At 50.3% G+C, this 26,384-nt stretch overlaps 1 protein-coding gene and 1 long non-coding RNA gene across 3 annotated transcripts in view; one reads left to right on the top strand and one right to left on the bottom strand.

Annotated features, from left to right (window-relative positions):
* Nucleotides 1–1,991: 1,991 nt before the first annotated feature.
* On the bottom strand, nt 1,992–6,149 carry LOC134807512 (uncharacterized). The gene is made up of 2 exons (XR_010148159.1): nt 5,817–6,149; nt 1,992–5,358 (listed from the first exon to the last, which is right to left on the bottom strand). It is a non-coding gene; the product is annotated as an uncharacterized LOC134807512 (long non-coding RNA).
* Nucleotides 6,150–6,273: 124 nt separating this feature from the next.
* The window catches only part of TBX5 (T-box transcription factor 5), a 54,177-nt gene continuing 34,066 nt past the window's right edge, over nt 6,274–26,384 (top strand). The window contains exons 1-6 of one of the 2 annotated variants that reach the window (XM_509400.9): nt 6,274–7,006; nt 10,896–11,080; nt 12,927–13,021; nt 15,215–15,334; nt 16,135–16,282; nt 19,966–20,118. In XM_509400.9, the coding sequence (XP_509400.2) occupies nt 10,934–11,080; nt 12,927–13,021; nt 15,215–15,334; nt 16,135–16,282; nt 19,966–20,118 (663 nt within the window). In that variant the 5' untranslated portion in view covers nt 6,274–7,006; nt 10,896–10,933. Of the gene's footprint in view, nt 7,007–8,904; nt 9,205–10,895; nt 11,081–12,926; nt 13,022–15,214; nt 15,335–16,134; nt 16,283–19,965; nt 20,119–26,384 lie in introns of those variants that run through there. The other variant, XM_001154140.5, reaches the window with a different exon arrangement.

Raw genomic sequence — 26,384 nt, 5'->3', positions numbered from 1 at the left:
CGAGGATCCTGGAGATGAGGCAGGATCACCTGAGGGTGCCTCGGAGGGAATGTATTCTACGTGGAGGTGGAAAGACTCAGGCACTAAAAGAATGACTCCGAAGCAGGGAGGACACAGGTGGAGGAGGGTGGAGGGAACCGAAGGGAGGGAAGTGAGAGAGTGGGGATCCCTTGCACCTCCCTTTGAGGCGCTGCTCGAGGGCTTTGGATCTCAGAGTCCCCCACTTTCTAAAGAAGTCATTTTCTTCCTAACTTGCAAGCGTGACAGCCAGCGCTGCGCCCAGAGCAAACAGGCGGTGGGAAGAGCCTGAAACACCGGGAAGCGAAGGGAGCGCCTGGGGAGGCTGAAGGAGCAGCGCTAGCGGCAAGTCCCTCCGGGTGCCGAGTCTGGGGCCTTGAGGCGGCAGGACTCCTCCGGCCCCAGGGAGAGCCACAGAGCAAAGACAGGAGAAGGGCCGCGCCTGGCGGGTGCTGTCCCGGCCGCAGAACGCAGTGCCTGGGAGGGGAAGGCCTGGAACGGAGAGGCCGGGCGGCCGCGTCCGACTGCGAACTGCACACTTCACCGGGGCGCCCTCCGCAGACTGAGCCCGCAGCCCCTCCAGCAGGCCGGGGAGCAGCCTCCACGTGTACTCGGGAACTGCTGGGAATCCCTTAAACGCTCTACCTGAAGGCGCGGGAGAGTAAGGAAAGGGAAGGAGCATTTCCAGCAGGGGCTGTGCGCATTTCCAGCAGGGGCTGTGTGCATTGACAGCAGGAGCTGTGTGACTTCGGGCAAGTCCTCACCCTCTCACAGCCTAATAATTTGTTTCAAAAAAAAAAAAAAAAAAATGGAGCCGGGCACATCTCTGCCCGGCTCCATCCCACCCACCCATCTTCCTGCCTCAAAGCCAGGGGACAGTGTGTACTGGCCTTGAGGCTATGATGAATGTGGGCCAGGATTTGGGAATAGAACAGTGAGGTTTGGAAAGGAGAACATCAGCATCTTTCCGTCCTCCCTCCCATCTTGCTTAATGCCAGTGAATCTGGGCTGTTTGCCCCCAGGCTCTCTTCTGGGGCCTCAGTGGGAATGGGGAGAAAAGAGACATCAGAAATGATGTGAGCCTTCGCTCCGTGACAGAAGGAGCAATTCCCCCCGGTTTTCAACTAAATGTGCTTTTCGATGCTGAAAAAGTGCCCTTTGCACTCCCCCAATCCAACAGACCTCTCCCCGGTTCCCCTTCCTGCCTTGATAGAGGAACCCTGCCTTCTGATAGGTTCGAATCCCACCAGAGTGGGGCGGTGGCCAGAGCGCCAGAAACCTCTTCTGTAAGGTTGAGGAGAATTGAGCTCCCTTCTCATAGAGCAATTCAGAGCTAAATGTGTGAGCAAAACCAGGTTACAATGGCTCTTTCCTGGCCTGCCATAAATGTTTGCTATTATTGCACCTCAAATGCTAACAGATTTGTGAGCCTAAAATACTCACATTGCTCTCTTAGTGGCTGTGTAGACATAAGTAGGACTCTTCTAAAATATTAATGCAAAATGCTGGGGAGGGAAGGAAACAGGAGGCCTTGGGTTAGAAGCGGGAGCCTCTGTAGGCTGCCTGGGCTCTCAGAAGAGAAAGGAATGGGTGGACGCACTACAGAGCCAGCCAGCAGCTTTGAGGGACATTAGATGTCCTGTCGGAAATAGGGGGAGAGAAGTTAAATTTTGTCTTTCCTGAGCAGTCAGGAGAAAGATGGGGTTGGCAGCAGAATGGAACCAAGCTGAGAGAGGACCCAGAGAAGGAGCTGCTCCCATCCCACCGCCAAAGACCTCTGTCGGCACCTGAGGCCTGGACGCCTTCTCTCTGTCACCCTTTCTCTCCTTGCTGCCTGCATCGCTGCCAGACCCTGCAGGCGCAGTGCCTCCGAACTGGACACAAGAAAATCAGCCTGTATTATCCACTGTCCACCCCAAAATGAAAAGATCCACTTCCCCCTCCCCTCTGATAAACATTCAAGAAGAAAGCAATGCAATCAGAAATATTATTTTAATGGTATTTCTATTACATCCACAATTGAAATTTTTTTCTAAGAAGAAAAGGAGAATGATGTATTCTTTTCACTCCATTAGCCCTTGCAGACATTAATGCCACAATTTCTAATGCTCAGACTTTTCTCCTTCCATTTAGAAGAAATGGCCCCAAGCAAAGAAAAAAGTTGCCTGGACTGGTGTGGGGAGCCTCCTATGCAGATAGGTGTAGTTAACAGATGTGAAGAGATTAAGTGACACCTAAAGTCCCAGGTTCCTGGCTGAGATGTTTGGGCCACGGGTTTCGATTAAGATACACCATAGGCTCTACACGATCCGCCCTGGGGTCAGCATTCTGAATTCAAAGATGGGGCTTTTGCTCAGGACCTGAACCCACCTGGTACTAAATCTCAATTTTCTCCCCTGTTTAAAAAAGGGGGCAGTTTTAAAAATCCCTGCTCTGTTGAACCCACTAAGGAGGCTCCAGAAAGTCAAGAACGATGGGCAGAAACGCTTTTCAGGCCTCAGACTGTGCAGCCAATTGCACGAATGTCCTCGGGGTACCCCCTTGTTGAGAGCATTCGGTGGGACTTCCAGGTCACCATGGTGACCAGGAAATTCAAGGTCCCTGCGGAAACAATCGTCAGGAACTTTTCCACTGGAAACTTCAGTCAGTTGCTCGCCACAGAGACCCTCTGTCAGTTGTTTCACCCCAGTATGTTTTGGGTGTGATTTGGGAGAGGGAGCAAGGTGTCTGGGGTCCCTGCTTCTGGACCCTTCTGTTAGGATGTCACCAAAGGCCAGAAACCCAGCACCAGGGAGCCACGGGAGACTGGCTGGAGAGGAAGAAAAATTAGAGGTCTCGACCAAGCAATTGTTTCGGTGACAGATCCTTCCAGATTGGGGTTTGGCCTCCCTCATCACCCACACCCCCACCTACCTCCCTTCACCTCCTCAAGGTCATTACTAGAGTTTTCACTCACAGTTCCAGGTGGGGTGGCGGCCTCCACTACCACCCATGTATAGCAGAGCTCTGTAGCTGAGTCCTATAGTGTCCTCTCTCAAGAAAGTCTCTCCCCAAAAGAGAGGCCTGAAGGATGTAGAGATTAGCTGTCCTGATTAAACTGGTGATTTCAGAGTCTCTTGACAACAGCATTTCAGGTTCTCTTGACCCAGCTAGGCCCAAGTCCGAAAGCCTGGTCAGACCTTAGGAATTTTGTAAAACAATGGCCTGGATGATTTAATGGCCTGGATGATTTTGGCCATTGCTTGAATATTGCCTGAATTGTTGTTTTGATTTGGAGGACATCAAGATGAGTTTTCATAAAGAGGGTAATTATGATTACAATTGTTATCTCCTTTGTTTTCTTTGCCGCTACAAATTCTGGATTTCTGCAGCGTAGACTTGGAGACAGACCCATGCCCCTTCTCCTTAAATAAAGCGCTTTATGAAACATCAGATCGAATTCTCTCCAGTGGGGATGCCTTGCTCTGTGAGGCCTGGCTGGTTGGAAAGAGGCCCGCGGGCAGCCAGAACTGGAGTCGAAGTTTCATCTCTGGTTTTGACTCTGGCCCTTTGAGCGAGCTTAACACGTGTGGACTTAATTTCCCTTTCTTTCTTGCTTCCTTTTCTTTCCCCCCACCCCCACCTTGTGAGGGAACAAGAAAAATAGTCTGCTCTGTCGACAGCGCGACACTGTTCCGTTTGCCAAAGAAAATTTGTCTTTCCAGAGTCCCAGAGAGCAGTGGGTTCCTATGTTTCCAACGAGCCCTTCAATTGAGGGAGGAGGTATCCAGACAGGCCCCCCACCTTCACCCCAGACCTAGACATATTAGTTCGAGTCTCTCTCTTGCAGGGTTACAGACCTGGAATGCCCTATGTTTCTTCCCCCTACCCCAAACATTTTGGGAGACCTATCAGTGGGTTTTGACCTGCAGGATGGTTGAAGTTCTTAGGCTCAGTGTGACCCTGGGGGTACTCCATGGTCTCCCAGATGGGACCCTCACCTTTCTAGGCTGGGCACTTCCCAAATTGGAGGAGATAAGAACAGTGGCATCCTTGTGTCCAAGCAGCACACGCTTCCACCTTTCTGCTCTTTGAAGTGTGTAAATTTTTAGCATTGGGATCCTTCTCAGCTGGGCCTCGAAATGATATCCCCTCTTCCAGTTCTCATTTCATTACCCTGAACAGGAAAAACAAAAAAACCAAAACAAAGAAAAACCCAACCACCACCACCACAACAAAAAACCCTCACCCTCCAAACTTGGAGAGGAAAGAGGACGATTGTCATCTAAAGCACACAAAGCAACACTAACATGAATGAGGAGAGCAGCGATAATAATTCTTGGTGGAAATATTGGAGGAGAGTATTGGACACTCAATAATCATAATAGTAACAGCCAGTATCCTTCCCACATACTTCCGGTCAAAAGTGGGGAAACCAGAAACCGAATAAAACATTGGGAAGAGACATACTGTGTTCCTGGAAAAAATATAACAGAGCCAGATTTAACTCGGTGAGAGGGAAAGTGACCCCCTTGAGAAACCAGGGAATGTCTCACCCTCAGACCAACCCTTTCTTTTGCAAATTGAATTGGTCAAAGTTTAGTTTTGTCATCATTTCTATTGTTATAATTCTTATTCATTTTCCCAGCCCCGTCCACACTTCTATTTTTCACCACCCCCACGCCCCACAAGTTGCCACCGGGTCAGGTGGGGACATATCCGGAGAGAAATAGAAAGGGATGCATTTTAAAGCGAGTTCTCTTTTGAGAGGAAAACAATGGGTAGTTTTGGAAGTGTCTTTCTTAAAAACGGAAGGAGAAAGTGAAGAAAAAAATTATCAACAGCAATGGGCCCCTTTGGTTTGGGTTTTGACTTTTTAAAGAGGAACCTCTGCTGTCCTGTTGCAGTATTAAAATCAGGGCAGGAATTTTGCAAAATGAGAAAAATAAACTTCGGGAGAAAGCCCAGCTGGGAGCAGCTTCGGGAAAGCGACAGTCCTCCTAAAGGAGGAAGGGAGGATGCGCGCTGTAGCCGGCTCCGGAGTTTACTGCCCGAACGATTGGGGAAAAGAACGAGGATTCTCAAATCTAGTTGCGATCTCTCGTCTCTCCTTTATTCTGTTCGTGGTGCGGGCTTCGGAGCGTCTGGGAAAGCCAGTCTGTGAAGCTGGACTTGCAGAATCCTTTGAACGCCGGTCCAGGTGGCTGCAGGGCCCGCGGTCCGGGATGCCAGAGAAAGGAACCACACGGAAAAGACGCTACGCTCGGAGTTTCGCCTTTTCCTTGCAGCCCCGGCGGGGCCTAGGCCTCGGTTTCCGGCCCACCTCGGCTCAGAGGTCAAGTAGGAACTCATCTCGTCGACCTAGGGTTTGGGAGAAGGATTTCGGGTTGCGTTCTTGGCATCTGGGAGCAAACACGAGCCTCGGATTTGGGGACGTATCGTTATTAACAACTTGGGAAACGAAAGCGAAGCTCGGGGCAGCCACTGCAGCCTGGCTGAGAGAAAGGACGCGGGTTGTGCTCTCTGGAAGCAAAGGGGTCTGCGGCCCAGCTGGCCTGGGAGCTTGTGGCCGGCGCTGGAAGCTGCCCGCTCTCCCCGCGGGCCTGACCTTGGCTCCCGCCGCAGCTCTGCCGGCCGACTGCCTCCCTGCACATTTTGCTGCCGTTCCAGTCCTTACAGGACCGGGCCTGGAGCCAGGCCATGCTTCGGAAAGCCCTGGGGGTTGGGGACGCGCAAAACCCAGAATCGAACCCCGAAGCTGGGGGCAAGTCCAGATTCAGACGTCCAGCTCCCTCGGGACCACTTGGCGGAGAACTTACCCTTCCGGAAGGCCCGACGCTCTCCGGCTCTGTGCTGGGCAGGCCTAGCTCTTCTCTCGGCGCCACCAGGGGCGTCTACGCGGTACGTTTTGCAACTCAACCTAGTGGGTTTCCAGCGGTGCGCAAAAGTTTGCGAGCATCCACCACTGCGCTGCTTAGAAATTGTGCCCATTGATCAGACTAAAAATAATAGTCGTCGTGATTACAAAACAAAATAGAGTGCCTCGTGCCTCGGCGGGCCCTGGTACAATAATTATTCTCTACAGAAATCACCTCTCTCCACTCCCACCCCTACTCCACCACCCACTCTCACCCCGCCCCTGCCGGGCCACTCTGGGACGAATTGCATTCTTGGACCTTTCTCTCCGCAAGGCACATTACGGAGAACTCCCTCTGTCTCGTGTCCCCTCCACGACAACCCAGTAATTATTTCTATGCAAGTCTGCAAGAGGGCACTGAGTTATCGCATCCCCAGCCTAACCAGCTAGAGCGGCGCCTCGGTATTCATTTGCCAAGAGCTCCTCCGCGGGGGATTTAAAAAAATAATAATAATAAGGATCCCATGCCTTATGCAAGAGACCTCGGTCCCCCGGAACAACTCGATTTCCTTCCAATAGAGGTCTGAGGTGGACTCCCACCTCCCTTCGTGAAGAGTTCCCTCCTCTCCCCCTTCCTAAGAAAGTCGATCTTGGCTCTATTTGTGTCTTATGTTCATCACCCTCATTTCTCCGGAGAAAGCCGGGCTGGTTTATGTCTTTATTTATTCCCGGGGCCAAGACGTCCGGGACTTGTGGCTGCGCAGACCCGGCACTGATAGGCGAAGACGGAGAGAAATTTACCTCCCGCCGCTGCCCCCCAGCCAAACGTGACAGCGCGCGGGCCGGTTGCGTGACTCGTGACGTCTCCAAGTCCTATAGGTGCAGCGGCTGGTGAGATAGTCGCTATCGCCTGGTTGCCTCTTTATTTTACTGGGGTATGCCTGGTAATAAACAGTAATATTTAATTTGTCGGAGACCACAAACCAACTTTGAGCTGGGAGATACGTGCTCTTCTTGACAGACGTTGGAAGAAGACCTGGCCTAAAGAGGTCTCTTTTGGTGGTCCTTTTCAAAGTCTTCACCTGAGCCCTCCTCTCCAGCGAGGCGCACTCCTGGCTTTTGCGCTACAAAGAAGAGGTGGGATAGTTGGAGGTGAGTTTCACCCCGGAGGACTAAGGGGGGAAATAGGTTTCTCTTTGCACTTGGCCCTCCTTGGCTTTTCACCCCGTCTTGGTCTTGCTGAATCTTCTCTTGCTGTGCTGCTACTTTTCATGAACGAAATAAGAATGGCTTCGTGTGTCACCTGGCAAGAATGGATTCTCTCGAAAGGTTTGAAAATCCCTATTTTGCTTGGTGGCCCAGACCATCTGTGCTCAATGAGCTAAGCAAATCTGGCTGGGCTATTACCTGGGAGAGTCCAGATTTTTCCTCTCTGGAGGGGCCTGAAGATTATTTATGGGAATTAATTTTATCCCCAAATCTCTGAGAACCTAAAGGGATTGGGAAGGTCTTTCTGGATTTCCCTTTCCCTCTACTGGAGATGTAGCGGTTCAGCCTTCTTCCGATGCCATGTTTGTTTTTCGTGTCTTCCGCCTAGGGTCGCCTTGTTAGCAAGCCCAAAGGCCTCCAAGCTGACTTGGAGGGTGAGGGTGTTTTCACAAATAAATAAATCGCCTGGGCAAAGGGAAAAGATCTGTTTGCAAACAAACCTGGAAGGTGGAGTGAGCACCATAGCAAAGGAGGGCTGGCTTTCTCCCTGGTTGCCCCACATTCAGGGTTGGAGATTCTCCACTTTGGCATTTTGCAGCAATGGCCTGGCCTGGGATTTTAGCAGAGCAGTCACAGAGGGTTACACAGCTGCTGATCTCGGGGCATTTCTCCTCCCTCCATCCCTTTCTCCAGACCTTGACTTGCAGGCCCAAGTCTCTTATCAGAACCCTAGAAAAATCAGTATGATGGGGGTACAGGAGGTAAGGATGGGAAACAGAACAGGACTCCTGACATTTACTCCAAGCACCAATATTCGGTGTCCCAATCTGGGTCTGCTCAGGCTGAGACCTACTGACTGTGTTTATGCTTTTATTGACCTCTTCAACTCACCCTAAAAAAAAAAAAAAAAAACACACACACATCTCAGAGAGGGGAAGGGCAAGGAGAGGAGACCAGTGGAGATGAAAACCCTAGCCAGTCCCCAGTGACTGTTTGATTATTTTAATAAAACTGGGCACTGCCTTGTGTACACCTGGAGCAGGGGAGGTCTGGTGGCCCCACTGGGTGGGGGGTGGGGGCCCGCAGCGATTTCTTAGCATCTTTGATCTCGGCCCCCATCCCAATGCACCTTCACCCTGCCTTCACCCCAGAGTCGTTGAGAGTAGGGGTGATGAGTAGGGGGTGGAGGGGAGATGTCAGGAAGGCGAGCGCCGGCCAGGCGGGGTCAGGCAGCTCTCCTTCTCGAGGTCAGCGTTGGAGAGAATGTCTGCAAGGCTGCGGAGGCCCGCGGTGTGTTTGTGTGTGTGCGTCCAGACTCGGTTCTCTGCACCGCCAGCGTCACTGAGATTACTTCCCGGTTAGAAGCCGACCGCGTTTGAAATGATTTGTGCAGGAGTTTTTGCAGCCACCGCTTGCTCAGAGAAGCAGAGATGGATGGAGGTTGGGAAAGGGGTAGAGAGGAGGGAGTTATTGCAGGTCTGGGTTGAGAGTCGTATTGTGATTTGAGGGTTCGGGAAATCTAGTGGAAATTTGGGGTGGGGGGAAGGGAGGTCGGGAGGGTGGGAGGGAGAGAGAAGGGGGAGGGCGACAGAGTGCAGTGGGAGCTAGTTGGATAGGCGATTTCAGTACTTTGTGAGCATCGAGGCAACCCAACGTCACTGTGCTCAGCTGAGTTGGCTTGTATTTCAGAGAGAGAGAGAGAGGGAGAGAGAGTGAGAGAGACTGACTCTTACCTCGAATCCGGGAAGTTTAATCCTGAAAGCTGCGCTCAGAAAGGACTTCGACCATTCACTGGGCTTCCAACTTTCCCTCCCTGGGGGTGTAAAGGAGGAGCGGGGCACTGAGATTATATGGTTGCCGGTGCTCTTGGAGGCTATTTTGTGTTCTTTGGCGCTTGCCAACTGGGAAGTATTTAGGGAGAGCAAGCGCACAGCAGAGGAGGTGTGTGTTGGAGGTGGGCAGTCGCCGCGGAGGCTCCAGCGGTAGGTGCGCCCTAGTAGGCAGCAGTAGCCGCTATTCTGGGTAAGCAGTAAACCCCGCATAAACCCCGGAGCCACCATGCCTGCTCCCCCGCCTCACCGCCGGCTTCCCTGCTAGGAGCAGCAGAGGATGTGGTGAATGCACCGGCTTCACCGAACGAGGTAACCGTGCCGGCAGATGGCCCGGGAGGCTCAGGAGGGAGCTCGTCGGCCGAGTCGGCTGGGGCGGCGGGAATGGCGGATTCCAGCCCGGCTTTGCATTCTGCAGAGCACAGCTTGCAGAGATTTTGCGCGGCTCGGAGCTCCCCGGCAAATGGAGTCCGGGAGGCCGCCGCGGCTGGCGGAGCGGCATTGAGGTTTGCAGAAGCACGGCCTGGTTCTGTCAAACCGCATCTTGTTCGCCTCCGCCAGCCCAGAGCTCCCCGGGACCCTGGCGAGGGCGCGGCGTAGGATTCTCCCCGCGGCCGGCAGTGAATGGGAGCGCGTGTGGGGGCGCCAGCCCTGCTTTCTTTTGTTGTGAGTAGGCTGCGGGGCTCCAGTCGCCGCCTCCCTGAAGCCCCGAGAACGAGGCGAAGAAAGCTGCTTGCAAGTCAGGCCTCAGAAGCTGTCCTTCTCCTCGGCCCCATTTCTAGATCTCTGGCCACAGCAAGTCAGGGTGGGATCTGGCCCCTTGCTTAAGCAGCTGCTGAGGTTTTGGGGGACCATCACTTGTGCCCGCTTCCCAAAGTCTTCCCGTTCTAGAGGGAATTCCTACTTGCGTGTAGAAGAGATTGGAAGGAGATCAGAGAGCAGGAGACAGGCTCATCGGGCTTGAACAGCTCTGCGGCAGTTATTTTGTGTGTTCTAACCTCATACGCCTGCAAACCCGGGCCGTTCTATGCATTGCGGGGACCCGGGCTGCAGATTCAATGTCTCCAGCCTAGGACTTATCCGAGAATGATTTTGTCCTCGCCAATCCTGAGCCTGAGCCTGCAGTTTTAGCAAGCCAGGCCTGGCTGAAGTTCAGAGAAACCCCTTTCGGCCTGGTCACTCCACAAAATGCCCGCCATCCCCCGCCCGGCATCAGAGCGCTGGTGGCGGGCACCCAGTGACGAGCCTCCCTCGGAACGGCTGCACGGTGACTTTCTTCATCTAGTCTTCTGTTTGGCTACTTTTTATCTTTTAACGAATCTTACTTAAGGTTGGGGTAAAGAAAAGGACGTTTAATTTTAAAGGACTTTTAATGTTAAGGCCTGTAACTGGTAAAAGGTGTATACGAATTCTCTTTTGAACCTAGTCTCAATCTGCACAACCTTCCCCTTCTGTGTTTTTCTTTTTGCAAGAGGCGGGTTATTTCACACATTTCTGCCTGCTGCAGAAAACTATTCCTCTTGTGAGGTTTAATAAAAAGAGTTTCGACGGCATCTTGTAATTTGGCGAAGAAAGAAATTCTCTAAAGGACACTGGGTTTTTGTTTTGTTTTGTTTTTGGTTCCTACCCAGTGGCTTCCAAAAATACCCACGCCTTATCTTTATTGGCTCTTCCAGAAGTCCAGACAAATTTGACGGGCAGCTTGCTTATCACGGAGAGCCTGCGCAGGGGAGATGCGGGCCTCGCCTCCTCCGGGTCTGACGCGGGTCTTTTGCAAGAAGTTGTGTCTGCTCATAAAGTAATACTAATACTACTAGGAATACTAGTAACAGTAATAATTCTAGGGCCTTCTGCAGTCACCTTCAGCTGGGAACGGAGGTGCTGGTAGCTGGAAACTGGGGGCCAAACTGCTCCCTCCTGTCACTAGAATTGTGCTCTCCAACCTTTCTCTCGTTCTCTCTCTCTCCTCCCCACCCCCATCTCCCCCTGCTTCTTGTCCTCAGAGCAGAACCTTGCGCGGGCACAGGGCCCTGGGCGCACCATGGCCGACGCAGACGAGGGCTTTGGCCTGGCGCACACGCCTCTGGAGCCTGACGCAAAAGACCTGCCCTGCGATTCGAAACCCGAGAGCGCGCTAGGGGCCCCCAGCAAGTCCCCGCCGTCCCCGCAGGCCGCCTTCACCCAGCAGGTAAGGAGACCTCGCGCTACGGGTCCCTTTGCAGAGATCAAAGTCAGAGTCTGGCTTTCCTGCTCGGCTCCTCTTGCGGGGACAGAACAAAAACAAAATAAAAAAACCCCAAAACGAACCCAACAACTATAATCATCCCTTTTCCTTTTTATTCCCACTCAGTTCCACCTTTCTCTGCCCTGTCTCCCCAGATACTAGCGTATTGCCATCTCCTTTACTGTGACGGTTATCTTTACGGCCAAAGGATTTTTGAAATCTATTTAAATTGTTCGAGAAATCTCAATTATCCGGCTGTTTGGGGTCAGCTAACAATGGCCTAGATAATTCCTTTCCCTCTGCACTATGTGTAGAATCGGCCCCCAGCATCTTAATAAGGGCCAAGTCAGCGGCCGATTCAGGCCGGCATGAGCGATGGCTTGACCCCTCTTCTGATCTTCCGTAGCCTTCGCCTCCTCCTGCCTCCTCCTGCCTCCTCCGCGCCGCCGACTAGACCCGCGCGCCGCACCATTTGTCTTGCGGTCGGGGCCTGGCTGGCTGGCGCGCCATCACCGGCCGCTGGGAGCGCACAGAGCTCTGCCCGGAGGGCACCAGGAGCCTCGGGTTCGCCAGGCTACAACCTGGGCCCAGGCAGAGGGAGGAGCCTCACCTTGCGCTCTGCGCCCAAAACCCAGGACGCACTGGGCGCTCAAGTCGGCCCCTCAGTAGATCCTGGTGATTTTTAAATAAGGTGTCACATGGGGTGAAACGGGGTGACGACCAGAAGAGACACTTACACATGGCTAAAATCCTGCCTTGGGATTTCGATCCCTTCCTGGCTTTTCCCGGCTTCTCTCTTTGGCCTTTAAGTTTCAGGAAAACATGTGTATATTTGTAGAGAAGCAGAGAGCGTGAACACAGTTTAGGAAACTTACGGATTTTTTTTTCTTTTAAGGAAAAGCAAACCCACTTTTTAGACTGTTGTAAATTATTCCAAAATGAAGAGTTTGTGTGTGCGTGTATGTGTGTGTGCACATATGTATATATGTGTATATATATACATTTGCATCGGTTCTGTAAATTAAGTTTTAGCTGAAAGCCAAAATGTTAAATGGCATCAGGCGTGTCCTATAATCAAAATAGCTGGATGTGAATGGAACTACTTGTAGAGAGAGCCTGGAAGGTTTGTTAATATAGATATTTAGGATTAATTATCCTTCTGGGCTGTAAGAACATATGATAATACAAACATTTTTAGGTTTCAAAATTAATGTATGTTCAGGTTTGCGCTCACCATGGCCGAGAATAAGCAAGTATTTGCACATCTGTATGTTTGATGTGTGGGCATCTGAGCGTCTACATGAGAATATTCTGAGTGGTTTTCTAGATTAGGTTTCTAGTTTTTCTAGATTAGGTTTTTTGTCTATTCCCTCCCCCCCCCCCCCCGCCCCCCGTATCTCAGGTAAAGTGGATTGAAATTGGCTCTGTTTTTTTTTTTTTTTTTTTTTTTGGTTTGTTGGTTTGGTTGGTTTTTGCTTATTCCGGTCCTCCTCAGTGATATTCCGGAGCACCCTGATGGTGGGTGATCATTCCATAGCCTTGTGCTGATGGCATTAGAAGCAGACAATACAGCACTGTGGGTTCAAGTGGTTGTTGCAACCCTCAGGGATTCAGCCTACATAGGGATCCCTGGGCAGAGGCTGTTGGGTGCTCCAGATAATTCTGCAGTGGGCTGAAGCCACTTTTTACTCTCTGAGACCACCGGCTCCAGCGGGAAGGAGGAGCAGTCTCTGTGTTTTGGGGGAGTTTGGGGAAGGAATGCCCACTACTGCCAGGGCTTGTCAGTGTGACTTTTTTCTCCTTCTTGCAGGGCATGGAGGGAATCAAAGTGTTTCTCCATGAAAGAGAACTGTGGCTGAAATTCCACGAAGTGGGCACGGAAATGATCATAACCAAGGCTGGAAGGTGAGATGGTTAGTTGTGTAGAGAGAGGGACGAGGAGAAATTGTGGGAGAGGTGAAGAAGAAAAGGTGGCTTGGAAGAGAAGAGGGAAGGAAAGGGGCAAAAGGAGAGGGAACACAGAGAAAGAAGAGAAAGGAGAGGAGAGGAGAGAGAGAGCGAAAGATAGATCCTGGTTAAAGAGGCACAGGGAGATTCCTCCATTGATCTCTCCTAGGATGGAGGAAATACTCCAGAAGTTCAAGCCCGGAAACTGGGCATTTCTCCCACCTCACATATAGAAAGAACAAAGAGCTTGGGAGGCCGTGCTATCTGGATTCGTAATGAGGGAAAGAGAGAAGAGGGAAAGGAGAAAACAGAAAACAGAGACCCAGAGAAGACAGAGTCTAGAAGGTCTTTGGGTTTCAGGGATCTGGGACTTTATCTTTACTCCCATCCTCATTCCCACCCTCCCTGACCTTGGAGTGGCTCCAGGGTCCCACCCGATTGTCAAACTCTGAATCGTTGAATGTATTCGCTACCTCTTTCATTGTTTATAGAAAGCAGGCGAAGCCTTTAAAACTGAACCGGGGCTCGGCCGGGCTCTATATACAGACACCAATAAACACGGCAGCTTCGCCAAGACACTCGCCCCGGAGTTCCCCTTAAAAGCTCGCAGAGTTTTAGCTAGAAATGCTAGACTTCTGGGGGAGGAGGAAGGAGAGTGGTGCAGCTCTGTATGTCAGTGTGAGTGTGTGAGCGTGTGCACGCGCGCGCCCAGGCCTGGGGACGTCCTGGCCACATCCCTACCCGTGCTGGACGGGTCTTCCGCGTCCCGCAAAGCAAAAAGCCAGAGGATGCCCCGAGCAGGCGTGTGGAGCAGGCGAACGGTAGGCCCAAGCCACCGAGTGTGTGAAGGGGGAGGGTGGAGCCGCCTTTCCAGACGCCCCCCGCCCCCGTTCTCCAGCCGAAGCCTCCCTCAATAAACTGACAACAGTGACATTTATTATTATTTAAAATTAAACAAAGTCTGCTCCCCGCTCGGCCCAAGGCCTGAGTGAACTAGGAGGCGCGTTCTGTTTATATCAACGAACTGCAGTCCTCTTCCTATTCCCCCAGGAAGGAAAGACACGTCCGAGTCCCTCTTTCCCCCCGAGCCTGAGCCGTGAGGATTTAACTATAAAAGGCCTGCGAAGTCTTCTGCGCCTCCGCCTCCGGGCGCGCTCGCTCAGGCTGATAAACACTGCGAGGCTTTGGCTCCGGGGCTCGGAGGGAGAGGCCTCCATTCGACCGTTCCCGCCATCGCTGAGTGAGCCGAGATCTGCCAACTTGTCTTTTCGCCCCGGGCCAGCCTTAAGAATCTTTGCTTTCTGGGGCATGCTCCTCAGAAGGTGGAGGGAAATTTGGAGTGCGCCAGGGCGCAGAAAGGCAGCAGAGACGGCACAGTTCCGGGCCATCGGCTTGATAACGACTGGATCTTAGTTCAGGCCTCAGCTTTTTCTGAAACCAGATCTGGAAGGGTCTGGAATTTCTTTGCTGAAGGCCAAGGAATTTCGACTCTTCAAGGAAGAGTTCCAGGCGCCTTGGAGAAGTTGTGGGGGCATTCAGGAATAAACTCCAGCTAGAGACCCATTCAGAGGTCATTAACTGAGTTATACTGGGAACCGCGGCCTTCCCCCTCCTCCAGGGGCAGAGGACCAAAGCCAGGTCGGGAAGCCTGTGCGCACCCACGCGTGTGCATCTCTGGGGCGCACACACCTTGTGTACACGTGACACCTTAGCAACGCGAGGATCGGCGGAAGCACCTGGCTAGACAGAGCCTCTAGGATCAGCGCCTAGCTTTGTACCTAATAAGCCTCCTCTCCCCACAAATATTAATAATAGGTGTCTGGCTCTGAAAAGGGCGGTTAGCAAGAGTTGAAATGGAGGTCCCTTTGAAGCATCTTCAAAACCCGTTCTCTAGAGGCGCATGCGTCCTGGTTTGTTTTCCCACTTAGGATACCTACAGTTGCCCGCCTGCTGTTACCTCCTCCCTTCGCCTTTCTCCTCCCTATAACTTCAAGGGAAACCCGGGATGGATCTTGCGGAGAGCGGAACGGGGCTAGTTTCCGCTTCCACGTTTCTCCAGGAATTGCTTTTTCCCTTAAAATGGACGGAGGCTGCCTTAAAATACTGGCATTAATTCCCGCCCCCCTCTCTCCCTCCGTCCCTCTCTCTTAGGCGGATGTTTCCCAGTTACAAAGTGAAGGTGACGGGCCTTAATCCCAAAACGAAGTACATTCTTCTCATGGACATTGTACCTGCCGACGATCACAGATACAAATTCGCAGATAATAAATGGTAGGCACTGGGGTGGCAGGTGGAGCGGGGAGAGAGAAAAGTGGAACCTTCTCCCGAAAAGTTGAAAAGTTGTATCAGTGAACTTTTTTTTTTTTTTTTTTTTTTTAGTTCCTACTGTGTGCTAAAGGCGTCTGTCCGCCTATCCCATTGCTTTTTACTAACCATTCTCAGACAAAGAAACTACAACAATTAGCTCCGGTTTTCCAGATGAGAAAGCGGAGGCTCAGAGGAAATGAGGTGCCTGTGTCTATCGCTGCACCCACAGGTTGTGGATTTTTACAAAGGGTATTGGTACCAAGTGCTGGAGGTATTTCTGGGGGCATAAAACCATTTACAGTTATTTTTTATGAGTTACCTGCTTTGAACATGCATTTTTATGAAATTGCAAAATCGACTCGTGGTATTCGAGTTAAACAGTTAGGAGAGGCCCATTTCTTGGGTAGAATTGTTCCCATGGCTGCCAGCAGTGCAGGGGCCTGACGATGAAACCCCCGTTGAAAGCCCTCAAGGAATTTTCAAGGCTTTTTGCACGTCCAGACCTCCAGAACCCGCCACTTGTTTGTGGGATGCGAGAGGCTGTAAGAAGAAAGGGCTGGGCCAGGGGCTTGCCTGGGCGCAGGCACAAAGTATTCTGGGGCAGCTGGGATTGCAGCTACCTAAGGGAGACGGGAGAGCCTCCAGATTATTCCCAGCTACTACTCAACAACCCTCACCTGGTGCGTGAACTGAAGCACGCTTCGGTGCAGTGCGCTACCTCCAGACTCTGAGCCAGGCCTCTAGTACACCTCTCCTTCATCTAGGTCTGTGACGGGCAAAGCTGAGCCCGCCATGCCTGGCCGCCTGTACGTGCACCCAGACTCCCCCGCCACCGGGGCGCATTGGATGAGGCAGCTTGTCTCCTTCCAGAAACTCAAGCTCACCAACAACCACCTGGACCCATTTGGGCATGTGAGTACCGTGGCCTGGATTCCCCGCCTTGTCTCCCTCTTGTCCTCTCTCCCTTCTTCTCACTGGGTTTCTCTCCCTTCTTGGCTCTGTGTGCCTACATTTCTCCTTTTCTTTCCTCCATTTTCCCCCACTTTCGTCGCTTTCTGCCTCTGCCTTCTTGATCTGGACTTCCTTCCTCTTCCTTTTCCTCCCCTCCGTCTCAATTCTCTCATTCCTTTCTCTTCTTTCACCTTCTCACTTGCTTTCCCTTTGCTTTCTTTTTTCTTCCTACTATTTCATCCTCTGTCTCTACTACTCTCCTACACAGACATCTGCCCCTCTGCAGTCCTCCCTGTGATCCACACTCCCCAGATCTGGGTCTGTCGTTCCTTGGTGGCTGGAGATATGGCCCCCGGCTCACCTGGTCTGGGGCTGCATCCTTGCCGCTAGGGCCCAAACCCTCTCCCTTTGCCTAGGGATGGAGGAATGATTGAAGCTGCTCATTCCAGGCCTGGAGAGTCTGTGAATTCGATCTGTGGTTAGGAGTGGAGGGCTGTGTTTCAGTCTTGCAGAAAATATGGAACCCCTAGCCCAGTGGATACCCAGTATAGACTGCACAGAGGCTGGACCACAATGAAAGCCATATACCTTCCCTCCCCACTTCCCAATCCTGCCTTAATTTTGGGATGTTCCAAGGGAGAGGGAGAGCCCAGCTCACCTGCCCCCTCTTTTCCAGATGGGAAATGAACTCATAAGAGGAGAACTATGGTGCCAGTGCCACTTTTTAGCTTGATACTCCCGGGGAGATCTGTTTTTTTCCAACAACCAGCTTTCTCCCTTTCCACACTGTGCCCAGAGCAGGCGAACGTAAACCAGTGTCCTAAACTTGGAGTCTGGATTGGACCCAAGAGAGGGGACTGGTGAATTTCCTGAAACTGAATGCAGGGTATTGAATGTGCAGCCTGCTCACCACCCAAAAGAATGTGTAGGTTTTAGTGGATTCTTAGTAGGGTCATCACCCCTCTTCCCCAAAGAAAAACAAAACACAAAACACTGATTTTTGAAAAAGTGTCCCCAAATCTCATCGTAGAAGATAATTAATCACTAGAACAGAACACGGATTCTGTATTCACGTTTAGAACTTTTAGCTGGATGATTCTGCCATACAAGTGGGTACATTCGTCTTGGGCATTTGATTCTCACGGCAGCCTAGGGGGCGGACGGGAGGCATAGCTTTTGCACAGGAGAGTCCAGGGGACGGGGGTGACTTGCCAAGGTCCTACAGCTTGTATTTGGGAGCAGAGATTTGCGGCTAGGTCTCTCTAATTACAAAAGGAGTTCCCTGTCCTGGAAGGTTATAGCTTCGAAGAGGAGCAACAGATAGGCGCATGGTCGCCGATTTCAGGGAAAGGAGGGGGCTGGGAGGGAATGAATTTGGTCAAGGGGGCGGGGAGGATGGTTTATGAAGGTCCAAATGAGAAATCTGCTCCTTTGAGGCCTTGGGGCTGAAGCACTGAAGTCCCCAGGATCTGGGATGGGAAGAGGATCTCAGGGGTCCACACTGATGGGTAAATGCAGCTCTCAGCACGTGGGTGGAGAGGAAAAAGAATAATTCACTCTCTGTGCAGCCTGCTTGGAGCGCTCGGAAGGCATTCCCAGGCAAATGCAGAGCCACTCTGTTAAACCCGGGTGTTTTGCCCACGAGTCCTTCTTGCTGGGCTTCCCAGGAGGTGCTCTGTAAATTCAGCTTGTGTAGGCATTGGCTGACCCGCCCTAGCTGTGTATCTGCCAGTCCCCAGCAGATGCCTTACCAGCACCAGGGAAAACCGGGGCCATTTCTAAAGGTTCCACATGCATCTCTGGGCTGGCTCCTTCTGGAGGATGGGACCCTTGGGTGGGGTCCTGCGTGGTCCTTGACGCTGGGAAGTGGGACGGTTCCCCAGGCTCATTTCAGCTCCTAGCTTTTTCTCTGCCCCTCTGGAGTGCCTTTGGGGTCTCTCTAGGGCGGATGCCTGCGGAAGGTGCACAACCCCACCACCAAATTCCTGGCATCCCTGCCAGCTTCAGGACGTTCCCAGCTGGGGAGAGGGGCTCGGAGCTGCTCAGAACTGCCTAGAAGCCAGGCATTCCCACCCCAGACTCCGGACTTTTAATTCAGAGCCGGCCTAATGAAATTAGGAGCCATTAGATCGCCCTCGCGCTGATGTCTCCACACTATCCCCAGCCGTCAAAGCAATTTGGCTAAGCCGGGCCGATGGCCCCGCCGGCCGGGGACTGTGGCGGCCAGCGGGGCCCCGCTGCGTCTCTCTGTCGCCACGCCGCCCCGGTCGGCGTCGCTATCGGCCGGGGAGGCGGCCGGGCCACGGCGGCCGGAGATTAGAGCCGCGCGGCCCGGGGTCGGGCAGCCGCGGGACCGGCGAGTTCCTCGTCCCTCCCCCGCCCCCGGCCGCGGCTCCCCTCCCCCAACTACCTCCACCCGATCGGGGCCGGACTCCGGGGTTGGTCCAAGAATCTTGCCCCAGGGTCATCAATGCAAATAATCAAAGTCACTGAGACAACCTCCGCAGCTCCCGGGAAAAAGCAGGCCAGATTTTCAGGCTGTTAAACGCGGCGATTCGCAAGTTCGGTGGGGATGTATCAGAGCGTTCTGGTAAATACTAGCGTCATCAGAACAACAAACCCAGTTTTATTGGTGAGGATGCTCATCTGTGACTAGCCCTGGCTCCAGCAAGAACGTGCAGCCTGGAAGTCCTCCTCCTCCTCCTCTTCCTAATGATAATGGTGGTTGTAAAAATTACAGCACAACTACAGCAGTTAGGACCCCTCTTGTCCCTGGGAGCACCCCTAAATATGGGGAAGATAGGAAGTAGAAAGAGAATATTCCCGAAAAAGCAGATGTAGCCGTTCTGTCTGGGGCCAAGCGTGGAGATAATTCTGGTTGTGGATCCTGAAACGTGATAAAGCTGGAGAAAGGGAGTTTCCAAGGCAACCAGCCCCTTCTTTGAGGGGTGTGGGTGGTGCTTCCTCTCCACACCTTATAAGCCGACATCCTTGGAGGGCAGATCACCCGCGACCCCCAAATATCTTCTCTTTTCACGAACTCTGCTTTGCTTGTTCTCCAAACAAAGGCCCCAGATTTGAGGTCTGATCACCCACCCTAAGCCTCAGAAAAAGGCTGTGCAGAGAACTGGTGATTTTTTTTTTGTTACTTATTTCAGTTTTCCAAACACTTGATATCTTCTCTTGCATCCCTTAGAGATTTGGGGAGTGGGGGTTATTTCTATGTTTGTTGTTTGTTTGTCCCCGTGCCCCTACACCACCTGTCAATCCAAAAGTGCCGTTCAGGCTTCCCTCCAGACGCGGATTCCTCGATCCAGACTTGCTCAGCTCCCGTTGGGGGTGGGAAGTGCCCTATGCAGGGAGTTAATTTATTAAGCAAACTTTATTAAGATTTCTGATTTACTGCTCTGTGTGCCTTGGGTAGATTCCTGGAATATTACCCTGGCTTTTTCGGTTGGAAATTGTTATTTTTGAAATGTTTCTTTTTAATGAAATCCCTGGCCCCTTTTCAAAACAGAAGAAAAATATCTATTTTTCGAGAGCCGATATAACAAGGCGAACTTAGAGGGCGGGGAGCAGGGTTTTATCTGGAGACAAAGGGAGTTTTGATTTTCTTACAATCTCATTTTCTTTATTATTTTTAGATTATTCTAAATTCCATGCACAAATACCAGCCTAGATTACACATCGTGAAAGCGGATGAAAATAATGGATTTGGCTCAAAAAATACAGCGTTCTGCACTCACGTCTTTCCTGAGACTGCGTTTATAGCAGTGACTTCCTACCAGAACCACAAGGTAAGCCTGAAGCCCAGGAACCAGCACCTGGGGCCGTCTGCTCTTTCTTTTGCATGAATCTGCAAGGGTTTCCTGCTGGAACTTTGCTCCTCTGAATGGCAGCAGTCACCAACTTCGACCCCAGGGTGCTGGGGTGGGGACAAAGCTGCAGCCTAAGAGTTTCAGCTGTTTTTACTACATCCACGGGCTTGGCTTGACAGTCACTACCACACATATGCACCCACACCAGTTAGAAACAAACTTGTCAAATCATAGATGGGCCACACACTCAAATGCCACAAGAAGGCATCCCACTGACCTTATGAAATGCCTAGTGGGAAGAAAGGTTGCTTAATGGCTCTGGTGCTGCCATTTCATTTCTGGGGCAACCGTTTCTGCTGGGGGTCATTTTTCTCCTCTCCGCCTTTTTAATTTTTTTCACTCCGAGACAGGGTCTCACTCTGTCTGTCACCCAGGCTGGAGTGCAGTGGCACAACCATGGCTCACTGCAGCCTTGACTTCCCAGGCTCAAGAGATCCTCCTGCCTCAGCCTCTGGAGTAGCTGGGACTATAGGCACACACCATCATTATGGTCAGCCAATTTTTAACTTTTGTTTTTTGTAAAGACGGGGTCTCGCTATGTTGCCAGGACTGGTCTTGAACTCCTGGCCTCAAGTGATCCTCCCACATTGGTCTTCCAAAGTGTTGGTATTACAGGCATGAGCCACTGCACCCAATTTTGCCACTCAACTGGCAACAGCACAGGTGGCATAGTTGCCGGGATCCTTAGGATTGGACTTTCCTGATGCTTCCCTAATTGTTTCAGAAATCACCGACTCCAGACCACATTCTTGGGAAAGGTTTGCCTTGTTAAAATGAAAACAGAGCAACCTGCACCACCAGCAGCTTGGGATAACACTCCCAAGCTGGACTTAGACAAAGAGCCTGCAGAACCACAGCTTGGTGAGGGGAGGCACACCTGCATTGCTTGGGAGAAGGTGGCTGCAGTTTGGTGTAGGGGCGGGATGCTGTCGCATGGATTGTGTGAAAGTCAGACCCCATGAGGTTCAAAATCCAGGCACTGGTTTCAGCATTTCAAAGCTTGACAATGACTTTGGAGCAGGCTGCCTATAGCGGCAGGTTGGAGGGTGGGGGAGGATCTTCTCTTTTTCCTCAGGAGAAAGTTTGTCTCAACTTGTCAGGATTCACCTCTGTTCCTTAGATACCCGAGTGCATGTGGATTCATTTTATTGTGGGTGGCAGGAGGGATTTAATGTTCTAAGCCTTGGTATGAAAAGTTCTAGAATCTGGAGAGGCGAGCAATAGGTGCTGGGGGAGGGGCCCCTGCCCTCGTGCGGTTGTAGACTGTTAGGAGTATTAAGCAGTGATTTGGGCTTAGAAGGCTGTGGAAGGGCAAAGTGGGAGGGGGGTCCATATGGGATCTGTGAGGGCAGGTCACCTAGATGGATGTGGAGATGGTGTGCCCCTCCCTTTTCTTAGCTACTGTCCCCACCAGCAAGGCTGGGGTGGAGGGGGAACTGCAGGAGCTGAGGACTGGACAGGAGAGGCCGGAGAAGGATGAGAGGAAGGCTTAGCACCCCAAATCCTCCCGTCACCCCTCGAAGGTCATTCCAGTGCAGGCTGGCTTGGCAGAGAATACCCCAACTGAGGCCGGAACTGTTCCAAAATGCTGTGGCTAATCTCCAAATCCAGATTGTCTGTGAACAGGCCAAGCTGTGATAGACGGTCCTTTCCAGGCCACAAAGCCTGTCTGGGAACCCAGGTCGAGAGAGAGCTTCCTGCCCTCGGAAAGAAAACTCATTCCCCTCAAAACACCATTCCTTTTTAAATGGGTAGGAGGATTTTTCTGAGTATCCTTCCACTTGTTGAACCAGCAAGAGCAAAACTGAGGGTCGAATGCCCTGAAAGATGCAAAACGATTTCAGGCCAATTTGAGCCTGGCTCCTTGAAACCTGTTTCCCTCAATGGCTGCTGTAAACCTGTGTTTAGCTTTGCGGTGACGGTCACAGGAAAAAAAAATAGCAATAAGGAAGCTCAATTCTTCCTATATATGTATATACTTACATGCTCTCAGACCAGACTGGGGTCCAAAAATACATGAGATCTTTCCCCCCTCTACCCCAAGAAAGCCCAGGTTCATACAGGAGGATAGGAAAGGGTAGACATATAAAAGTGACCTGCTTAAAAAACCATCTGAATGCTCAGGTCCTTTGGAAGAAACACCCTAAATTCTGTGTAGTTATGTTCTTAAGACTCATCAGGTGTGGATAGATGTGGGAAAACTCACTCCCTCTCTCCTTTCTGTTGACAGCCTTATTGAGGCATAATTGTCATCTAATAAACTGCCATATTTGAAACATACAACTAGATAAGCTTCATGTGTATATATATATGTATACTGTGAAACTGTCACTGCAGCCATTTGTGAATATGCCCAACACCGTTTACATTGCTATTTAAAAAATTTCTTCCCCAATACACATATTTAGTGATTGATGTGCATGAATGCCTGCCTGCCCAATGGGGTGTGTATGTGTGATTTTTTTTTTTTTTTTAGCACACTCCAGGGAATCGTGTGTCTGAATGCTCACAGGTCTAACAATGTGTGTCTCCAAATATGCATTTGGATATATGCGTATTTCACGGCCACACTAAGTGTTCACACACAATAATTGCTTTTTTTTCTGTATTGATTGAGTCAGGGAGCCCAGTTGAGCTGTGCATAAAGTTCTGTTTAACCAGCCTGACAGATTCCTTGACATCCGGGAGAGAAATTTCATGGGAGACAACTTTCTGTTACCCTCCCCCACTTCTTCCTTTAGAGCACCAAAGACACCTATTTTCTTTTTCAGGAGCAAATCCAAAACTGTGCACTTTCCCAGTCAAGTGCAGGGCCCCTGCAAACATTTCCCACATGGATATATGATGTGTGATTTAAATAAGCGGGCCAGGGTTGCATGTGATTTGTGGACTCAGTCTTGCTACTTTATTGTCCCACCTGGACTGGGTGTTGAGACTTCTGACTTCATGCATAGAAGCCAGCTGAGCTCACCATCGCATAGGGTTAAGGTGGAGGACTGTGGAAGCTGACTGCTTGGGTTCAAACCTATCTGACTTTGGGCAAATGACTTAACTCCATTTCCCCACCTGTAAAATGGGGATAATAAGAGAACTCACCTCATAGTGTTGTTGTGAGGATTCAATGAGATAATTCCCGGCAAGTGTGTCATGTGGGACCTGGCAGAGAGCTAGCACAGAGCATTAGTAATGATTGATGTACCATTGATTGACTACTTAGCAGATCAGTTTATTAACGGGGTGACTCCATCCAAAACACAGACTTCGGAAAACTCTTTGTTTACTCATTCTAACTTCCTGGCTAGTTTAGAATCTGAAAGACTGGGAATTTAAATAAGTTCTTATTCCTGTGGTTGAAAAACAACTGCAAATATTAGTCTTTGTGGTTTAGTTGGCTCATTCCCTGATCATGTCATCAATTCAAGGACTATTTGTCTAGCGTTTTGCCTTGGATAAATGAGCAGGGAAAAGAAAAGCAATGCATGTGATTAAATTGCCAAGACAATTTGGAAAAATAAGGGCCACCGTTTTTATGGTCAAAGGGCCCAGTGCCTTCAGAATGATCTGTCTCTATTTGGATGTAGGTACCAGGTGGAGGTAGGTATGCTACAGGGTTCATTTCTTAGGCTGCAATCACATACCCATATACCACTGGGCCCCTAATGACGAGACACATTTCCTCAGCCCAGCTGTGATCTCGGGCTGGATTTGGGACTTATTTCCCCAGATGGTTGACAGCTTAAAAAAGATATTTAAAAACTCAAATCTTCCCCAGCGACGTTCATTCTGTGAAACACGTTTTTGTAAAGTTTTCACTGCAGTTGTCAGCAGCTCCCAGTGCAATCCCTAGAAATATTTAGGTGTTAAAAAAAAGGTCACGTGGGCATTTCATTTCCCTGTTCTTGCAACAATGGCTGTGTATGCAAGCAATGTCTATCCCCAGATATTAACTTAACTTTGCCATTAAAAGGCATTTTCCTCCTGCTTAAATCATTGTGTAAGGAGTCTATATTTATGAGGTATGAGCTTTCTGGTTCGGACCAGGAAATGAACCCTTAATAGAGAGACATAATTAAGATTTTTGGTCCTCGTGAGGGTTTTAAAAATTTTTTTTCAAAAGCAAGAATTCACAACAATTATTCTCATTAATTTTTACAACCTCTGTCTCAGTTGGAGCTGGTATTTATGTTTGTTTTTCCCCCACTCCCAAATCTCTCCCGGATATCCGGTTTTATGTTGATTTTGAAGGGAGTACATTTGCATGGTAAATAGAAGTCAGTTTCAGTGAAGCCTTTTGGTGGAACTGGGAAATCCAGATGTATCAGTTTGTGTGCCCATGATCTAACACACAGCATATTAGGAAGGGAACTTTATAAACATGGTTACAGTATGTGAGTGGACAGATATTTTGACCTGCAGACGATGTATGTTGTATGTTGACATTTCTCAAGGGTAATTCTTAGGTCATATAGGCATCTATAATCAGTTTCCAAAAGAAGTTACATGTAAAGATCAACATACCTAAGTGAATATATAAGAAATTGTGCTTATCCTGTGCAATCATATTTTTGCAAGCTATGATGGTAAGTGCAAGATTGGGTAACAGCCAATCTGTTTGAGGTGCAAGGAATGGATTTGAGCAAAAGGTTTTTGCTGATAACATAAAATTCACCCTTTTCTTCTTTCCTTGGGGCAATTTTTTGTTCTGAGTTCTTGGTGGAGCACGGACATCATGGACTGAGCACTAATTCTCATGCTGAGATCCTCACTAAATTCTGGTGTCACAGCCTCACCATCTTCGACATTTACTTCTGAGACTGCGGTGGGGCAGGCTGGGAGGTGGGAGGAAAAGGTGTCCTTCATCCACTTTTAAATGATCTATTTCTCCTTAACTTTTTGCAAGTCCATTAAAAGATGATTTATGGTCAACTGGGTGAAATTTCATTGTGATAAAAGCTGAGTGAGAAAGAAAAGCCCCATTAGGTGTTGGGTTTTTAGACTCTTAAAATACAAGTGAATACAGGAGTACACATCTTAAGATGACTTTCCAAAAGGGTTTTATAGATTTTTCTACTCATTCAGAAGAGTCAAGAAAAAATCTGAGGCCAAGTGTGGTGGCTCATGCCTGTAATCCCAGCACTTTGGGAGGCCGAGGTGGGTGGATCATTTGAGGCCAGGAGTTCAAGAGCAGCCTGGCCAACATGGTGAAACCCTGTCTATACTAAAATACAAAAATTAGCCAGGTGTGGTGGTGGGCACCTGTCATTTCAGCTACTCGGGAGGCTGAGGCAGGAGAGTCACTTGAACCTGGGAGGTGGAGTTTGCAGTGAGCCAAGATCGCGCCACTGCACCCCAGCCTGGGTGACAGAGTGAGACTCTGTTTCAAAAAATAAAATATAAATAAAAAATCTGAAAGCTACAGGAATAGACACAGTTAAACAAAAATGGGCTGGGTGTGGTGGCTCACACCTTAATCCTAACAATCTGGGAGGCCAAGAGCTGGAGGATTGCTTGAGCCCAGGAGTTCAAGACCAGCCTGGGCAACATAGTGAGACTCTGTCACTCCGAAAACCTAAAAAAAAAAAAAGGTTGGGGGAGGGAGAATGTGTACACACACACACACACACACACACACACGGATACTTTAAAAATATTTTAAAATAGACTTTAGGGTAGGAATAGTGGCTCATGCGTATAATCTCAGCACTTTGGAAGGCCAAGGTGGGAGGATCACTCCAGCTTGGGAGGTCAATGCTGTAGTGAGCTATGGTCACTCCACTGCACTCCAGCCTGGGTAACAGAGTGAGACCCTGTCTCAAAATAAGTAAATAAATAATTTTAAAAAATACTTGGCTCAGCTGGGCATGGTGGCTCACACTTGTAATCCCAGCAGTTTGGGAGGCTGAGGCAGGCAGATCACCTGAGATTAGGAGTTTGAGACCAGCCTGGCCAACATGTTAAAACCCCGTCTCTGCTAAAACTACAAAAATTACTCGGGCGTGGTGGCAGGCACATGTAACCCCAACTACTTGGGAGGCTGAGACACGAGAATTGCTTGAACCTGGGAGGTGGAGGTTGCAGTGAGCCGAGATCGTGCCAGTGCACTCCAGCCTGAGTGACAGAGTGAGACTCCGTCTCAAACAACAACAACAACAAAAAACCTGGCTGGGCACAGTGGCTCAGCCTGT

Source organism: Pan troglodytes, chromosome 10 (genome assembly GCF_028858775.2).
Source record: "Pan troglodytes isolate AG18354 chromosome 10, NHGRI_mPanTro3-v2.0_pri, whole genome shotgun sequence".
In the NCBI taxonomy this organism is placed as follows: Eukaryota; Metazoa; Chordata; class Mammalia; order Primates; family Hominidae; genus Pan; species Pan troglodytes.
The sequence above is the reverse complement of the archived record's forward strand: the minus strand, read 5'-3'. Positions and strand labels throughout refer to the sequence as shown.